This window comes from Amphimedon queenslandica, unplaced genomic scaffold (genome assembly GCF_000090795.2).
Source record: "Amphimedon queenslandica unplaced genomic scaffold, v1.1 AMPQUscaffold_13299, whole genome shotgun sequence".
Taxonomy (NCBI): domain Eukaryota; kingdom Metazoa; phylum Porifera; class Demospongiae; order Haplosclerida; family Niphatidae; genus Amphimedon; species Amphimedon queenslandica.
Genome location: NW_003546465.1, coordinates 40,177 through 47,128, shown reverse-complemented (window position 1 = coordinate 47,128; position 6,952 = coordinate 40,177). Strand labels below are relative to the sequence as shown.

The 6,952-nt window shown below is 35.9% G+C and overlaps 3 protein-coding genes across 3 annotated transcripts in view; 1 reads left to right on the top strand and 2 right to left on the bottom strand.

Moving 5' to 3' along the window:
• The first annotated feature begins 1,143 nt into the window (after positions 1 to 1,143).
• Positions 1,144 to 3,119, top strand: LOC109583529 (E3 ubiquitin-protein ligase TRIM33-like). The gene is made up of 2 exons (XM_019998916.1): positions 1,144 to 1,700; positions 3,116 to 3,119. Exons 1-2 carry the CDS (start codon positions 1,204 to 1,206, stop codon positions 3,117 to 3,119), a joined length of 501 nt encoding a protein of 166 aa, XP_019854475.1. The 5' UTR covers positions 1,144 to 1,203.
• An 86-nt stretch (positions 3,120 to 3,205) lies between these two features.
• Positions 3,206 to 4,445, bottom strand: LOC105313465 (mimitin, mitochondrial-like). Its single transcript, XM_019998936.1, has 7 exons — positions 4,310 to 4,445; positions 4,171 to 4,260; positions 4,075 to 4,115; positions 3,690 to 3,758; positions 3,614 to 3,620; positions 3,523 to 3,558; positions 3,206 to 3,462 (listed from the first exon to the last, which is right to left on the bottom strand). The coding sequence occupies exons 1-7, from the start codon at positions 4,413 to 4,415 to the stop codon at positions 3,359 to 3,361; spliced, it is 453 nt and encodes a 150-aa protein (XP_019854495.1). The 5' UTR covers positions 4,416 to 4,445; the 3' UTR covers positions 3,206 to 3,358.
• A 64-nt stretch (positions 4,446 to 4,509) lies between these two features.
• The window catches only part of LOC105313464 (exostosin-like 2), a 4,323-nt gene continuing 1,880 nt past the window's right edge, over positions 4,510 to 6,952 (bottom strand). The window contains exons 3-4 of the mRNA XM_011406915.2: positions 5,991 to 6,336; positions 4,510 to 4,799 (exon numbers count right to left, since the gene is read on the bottom strand). Of these exons, the coding sequence (XP_011405217.2) occupies positions 4,627 to 4,799; positions 5,991 to 6,336 (519 nt within the window). The 3' untranslated portion in view covers positions 4,510 to 4,626. The remainder of the gene's footprint in view (positions 4,800 to 5,990; positions 6,337 to 6,952) is intronic.

The following is a 6,952-nucleotide window of genomic DNA, read 5'->3' as shown; positions in this document are numbered from 1 at the left end:
TGTGTGTGTGTGTGTGTGTGTGTGTGTGTGTGTGTGTGTGTGTGTGTGTGTGTGTGTGTGTGTGTGTGTGTGTGTACATGCATGTTGTGATCATATTGAACTCCATTTACATTGTCATTTCTATTACACAAAACAAGGACAAAATGTCATATATTATAGTGATTTTGACTAATAATCAATCAATCAATGTTACAACATAGCATGTTGATATAATTCAGTCGTTTGGTTTCCATGATGATGGTGCGAAGTCTTTTCCACTTCTCAAAGGAACATCAGAAGTTTCAGCTGGTCCTCTAAATGAACGTGAAGATGCATGGCCTGTAAAGGATTTAATGATATTTTATGTTGTAAAGTGCAATGATTACCATTACTTTCTATTCCTTGTATGTGTATCATAATTGTGCATTTTGGGCAATCAGCCATGATAAAATATCAGTTGTGGCACAATCATAAAAAGAATTTGCACTGGTTCAGGCCAGAGCAACAGACATGATCAGCAAAGATAGACTACTTTTCAGGACTGTATCAGTACTTGATTCATTAATGTTGGGCAATATTGCTGATTTAAGCTGTGTACGCTGCCAAGAGTTAGCATGTATGATACAAAACACTGCCCAAAATCAATGAATCGAGCCTGATTACAGTATTGACAAGTATCATTGCTGAATCATGCATGTTGCTCTGGCTGACTAGTATGAATTCCAGCATAACTGTATCAAGGCTGATCCAGAGCTAGCTCATTGTCATATTAGCTGCTCAAAATTCATGATTCAGGATGCCTTAGGCTGGATCAGGACTGACATCATTCATGATTCAATCACTGTGTAGGCTGGCATCATTAGGGCGTTGTCACGGTTGTCTGGTCAGTGCTAGTGGACTCACTGTTTACTTTTTGTTCTCACGTACAAAATGGCAACCGAACCCTCGACCAAACCATCTTCATCTTCTTCTCCTGGTCTCCTCAAACTGGAGGAACAGCTCACCTGTCCTGTGTGTCTTGACCACTATACCAATCCTAAGACTTTACCTTGTCTACATTCATTCTGTGAGCACTGTCTGGAGGGATTACCTCTGGATAGGAAGAATGAGACCAATTACCTCTCTTGTCCCACTTGTCGTCATTGTACAGAGTTACCAGAAGAAGGAGTAGGAGCCTTTCCTGTAGCATTTCATGTAAACAACCTCAAAGAGATATACAGTCTAATGAAGAAAGTAGCTAATCCTCAACAGGTCACCTGTGACAACTGTACTACAGCTGATGCCACCGGATACTGCAAAGACTGCAGTCAATTCCTTTGTACAGAATGTATCTCTACCCACAAGAAATGGGCTCTTTTTGCTAACCATCAGCTGACAAGTCTTGATGAGGTGACAGCCTCTGATGTCTCTTCTACTTCTCAATTACTAGCTCCAGCTAAACAGGAGGCACCTCTCATTTGTCCCATACCAAGTCATGATGAGCCATTGAAGTATTACTGTGACACATGTGATGAATCTATCTGTCGTGATTGTATTATGCTGGCTCATAAAGATCACAAGTATAACCTAATAGCTGATAGTTTTACTAAACACAAAGAAGCACTGGAGAAATCTCTTAACCCGGTAAAAGGGAAAATTGAAGGACTTAAGAAGGTCCTGTCTGCTCTAGTAGAGAGAGAGGGTGAGATCAGAGAGAGAGGAGAAGGAGTCTTAGAAGAAATACATGAAATGGTGGAGGAAATGATGAATGTTCTTTGTCAGTCAGAGAGGAAACTGACTAAGCAGGTAAAGAGGATCACTGATGATAAACTAAAGGTGCTGTCAGAGCAAATGAAATTAGCAGAAAAGAGTTTGAGTCTTCTGGAGGATGTTGAAGATTATGTGGAACAGAGTCTGAAGACAGGCAGTTCTCAACAAGTCCTGAGGTCTAAGAAACAGATGATGGAGCATATGAGTGAAGTTACTGGAGGGATTAATGTGGAGGAGTTACATCCAAAGGAAAAAGCTGATTTTGTATTGAGTAAAGATATCAAATCGCTTCATCACATTGGAGATATTGTGACCTCTACTGCACTACAGCAGTGTAGAGTGAAGAAAGTTGGTTTTTTTGAACGTCTACCAAAAGAGAAAAAACTTTCATTTTCACTATCAATTGAGGCACCAGATTCATCTGTTTTGTGTGTTCCCGTCTCTTCTCTGAGGTGTAGTCTAGTACCAGTAAAAGGCAAACCATGCATTCATGATCACACTACAGTCACTACCACCAGCACTGATCCTGGAGTGTATAGGATACAGTGTAACCTTTCAACACGTGGTATTCATACAGTAAAAGTACAAGCATATGATGTACACCTTGAGGATACCTCACTATTAGTCCCTTTCAATCCTTACCTGAGTGACAGCATTAATCCACGTCCACTATATATTACTATAAATTCTGAGCTTAATGGCTCCTGTGGAGTTGCTGTAAATGATGATGATAATCATGTTATAATAACTGATCGTAATGATGACTGTGTAACAATACTGGATAGAGAAGGAAAGAAATTGAAATCATTAGGAGGGAAAGGAGGAAGTAGTGATGTCAAGTTTTCTTGTCCTCGTGGTGTAGCTATTACTCCAGACAAATTCATTCTTGTATCTGATAGTAACAGGATCCAGAAGATAAGCATGGATGGATACCTTATAGCATCAGTTGGTGAGGAGGGCAGTGGACCACTACAATTCAAGTATCCTCATGGTATAGCCATTTCTCTTGCAGGACAGGTTTATATTGCTGATAAGGATAATCATCGTATACAAATCTTGAATCCTGATCTAACCTTCTCTCATTCATTTGGTTGTAAAGGATCAGCTAATGGACAGTTTTGGTATCCACGCGGCATTGCTATTGACAGTCAAGGATTAGTGTATGTTACTGATAGTAATAATAATCGCATTCAGAAGTTCTCTCGAGATGGAAAGTTTGTGGGTCAGTTTGGTACTTATGGATCTGGTCCTGGTCAGCTTAGTTATCCATATGGTATAACAATAGACACTGCAGCTACTGGTCTAGTTTATGTTAGTGAATGTGACAGTAAGCATATATCAGTCTTTACTTGTAATGGTATATTTATTTGTAACTTTGTAATTAAAGGTAGTCAGTGTGATAATCCTTTTGGATTAACATTTGATAAAAATGGCTTCTTGTATGTTTGTAGTGACCGTCTTGTTGTTTTTTAAAATATTTTGCTAGGAAATTCTTAATTTAATAAGTTTTAGAGTTTTTTAATTATAATAATAATTATTTTTACTATTGTGCTATTGTGAAATAGCATGTTACAAGAATCCTATAATATCACTCAATGCAGAAACACAATCATTATTATTATACACAAATTCAGTCGTTTGGTTTCCATGATGATGGTGTAAAGTCTTTTCCACTTCTCAACGGAACATCAGAAGTTTCAGCTGGTCCTCTAAAAGAACGTGAAGATGCATGACCTGTGATGAAAATAAAGGATTTAATGATATTTTATGATGTGAAGTGCATTGATCATTTACCATCACTTTCTGTTCCTTGTTCCAAAGCGCCAGCTACTGTATATAAGATGCAATGGATTTAATGCAATTATTTTATTTTATGAAAGCTTACCATCATCCTAAAATAATATAATAATAATAATAATAATAATAATAATAATAATAATAATAGTAATAATACCTCTTACTTTAGCTGTTTCAAGTTCTTTAACTTTTTTCTTCATTAGCTCTATCTCTGCTAGACGTCTCAATTGATCCTATACATACACACACAGTGCTACATGTCTCCTTCAATAACACAATACAGTCCTTTCACCATATAACCATTGACATACATTAATACATGTACCAGATCAGTGCACTTAATTATAATTTTTAAAATTTTTAAAAAATTGTCAAATTTATAAAAAAATATCATTGACTATATAGCCCATGTTTTTCTTTCCAAAAAATATGGCTCCAAAATTATCCGCAATTTTTATTGCATTTTAAAATAAATATTGATGCTCTTATGATATTCCAATTAACTTTTTGTAAACCCAATCTAGTGAAATACTTTCATATTATACATACTTTGACTGTTGGAGGTGTGTCTGTGAGGCCACGCAGCCATCCTAAAAATGGGAGGGGCATATCATTACAAGCCACACCCATCAATTAATATCTCACTATCCCATTCCGGTGGTATAGAGTCCTGGGTATACTTAAAATGCTTGTGATTACTTACAGACGATTCAACGGATCGCCTCACTCTACCACCTGTATAATTTAAAATTCATTATTTATTTGGCTCCACCCCTTTAATTACTTGGCGTTATTTTTTCAAAGTATCGGTTTCCATTAAGATCAGTTCCTTTCAGTTCCACATGCGACCTCCCTAATGGCCTCAATATGTCTTTCAACCATCTTAACATATTGTGGGTGTGGCTAGTAAAAATAACCACGCCTACCCTAATTAACTTTATAAAAATTTTATTTAATTTTTTTATAACAATTATTGTATAATTATTGTAAAAAAGACTAATGTATGCCAGATAAGAGATATTAATAATAATACATAATAATAATAATACAGAATTGCATGTATATTAATGACGATTTAAAATTTTAATGATAAATTATAATCTATATTTGTTGAAGTTTGAAGTTGTACCACGGTTTAATAGGCTCTCTGTACATCCTCCCAGTTATGTATTGGAGGGGAAGCCGACCGCCATAAGCAGCTGCAAACTTATTGAGACACTCTGACCTCTTGTTGTAGTGCTTGAGCTGATTAGACAGCCCTCTGTGACCACCACCTAAAGAATAATAATAATAATAATAATAACAATTGTATACAATTCTCTTTTATTATTATAATATTTTTCAAACTTTAATATGGCAGGGCACTAGCCCCTCCAAAAATTTTGTAAACTCAGCAAACATACTACTATGATCAAATACACAATGCACACAGTGAAAGGTTTTATAGCCTGATATTTGAGTGAGGCTATTGTGGGTTGCACTCTCATACTCTTATCTGTGGTCATCAACTATGCTGATATGCTGATACACAATTCAATTTTGATCCGAAATTTTTACACAGCTATAAATACATGTACCTCACATGTACATGTATGTGCATCAGAAAAAATTACAGTATTGCATTGATTCACTTAATGTCAGTACAATTATGCTTTTCTTCAACTTTCTATACTTTTGAGGCCAACAATTAGTCAATTACCGTACTAACGGGTTATTAAGCGTAGGTGCTTATGCAGAAAATGACAGAAAAACGGGCGCTTAATAATGACTCAGCGCTTAATAAAAACAGTAGGTGTGGTTTACAATAATAATTAATTAATCACTTTACTGGCTTTACAATGGCGGGTGGTGAAGACTCAGGTGAAGAATACTCTATTGACATATTGTTCGTGGCCACAACGTTTATAAAAAGTGTCTGGACTCCTACTGTTTTGTACTGCACTTAACAAACCCATGCTAAGAGCTACATTGAGCTAGGCACCTAATAAGAACTAGGCATTTAACAACAAAGGGCACTTAATAACCCGTTAGTACGGTAGTTAATAGTAGTGCTGAATTTAATCCAGAATTAGTTCAAATATGGCAGGGCAGTAGCCCCTTCAAAAATTTTTTGTGCTATTAATAAAAACAAACCAATTTCAGACTTGAAAGGCCTCACTGTTTTATAGCCTGATATTTGAGTGAGGCTATTGTGGGTTGCACTCTCATACTCTTATCTGTGGTTATCAACTATTGTACTTGTATAAACTGTATCATCTTTGAAGTAAAGTATGAATACTGCATTATATAGGCTTGTTAAGCAACTTCAATTTTGATTTGAATCAATTCAAAACTTTTACACAACATAAATGCAGAATACTCTCCTAAGCCCAATCTTCATGAAATGCTATAACTTAGAAATTTAAGCCACTTTTATCACATGGTAAATCAATCTTCTTTTCCTTTCCTCTTTCTCTCTCTCTCACCTGTCGTTGCCTCAAGGTTTTTCAGCGGTACCCTAGGTTTCACGGATATCACAGAACTCTGAGGCCAAGCTACGTCACGCAGAAACTGTGCCACTAGTATACACATTGCAACATCTTCACAATTCATTTCTCTATTGATGTAAGTCATAATCTCCCCGGGGAGATAAGATGAATGAAATAGCTCCAAGTACACTCTGTGTAGAATAAAAGAAGCTGAAATTAACATGGAGTAGCCGAGCTTTTCTGGAGTTTGCCCAGCTTTGGGGTAGGGACCGTAATGGTAGTCGCCATGTTGGTTGAGCGTGTGCATCCTGTGCTCGAATCCAATGATCCTGTGACGAAATTGCTAGAAGGAAAATTTTAAAAAAGAATTATACTAAAAGAGAACACATTTATTTATTTATTTTTGTTGTATAACCTTTCCACAGAATTTATAAAATAAAACATAAATAAAATAAATTAAAATAAAAAACATAAATAAAATGAAATAAATTTTAAAAAATTAAAAATAATAAAAAATAAAAATAAAACATAAATAAAATAAAATAAATTTTAAAAAATTAAAAATAATAAAAAATAAAAATAAAACATATTGGTGACATCAGTGCCCGAGGAGTGTGGCAGCCCCAGGCTACAGCAGTCTTTGATATTCGAGTCATTGATTCAGATGCTCTGTCCTATCTTTCTAAATCTGTTAAAAATGTATTGAGAATCGCAGAGAAGGAGAAGAAGCTCAAATATATTGGTGCTTGTGAATCTCGGCATGCAAGCTTTACTCCACTCTGCACCACTATTGATGGCTGTATTGGTACAGAAATGCAACAATTCCTTAAGAAATTAGCAGACAAGCTCTCACTCAAGTGGAGTCGAAACTACAGTATAACCCTCCATTGGATCAGAACTAATCTGTCTTTTGCCTTAGTGAGAGCCACCAACTTATGCATTAGAGGTTCTCGTTCTCG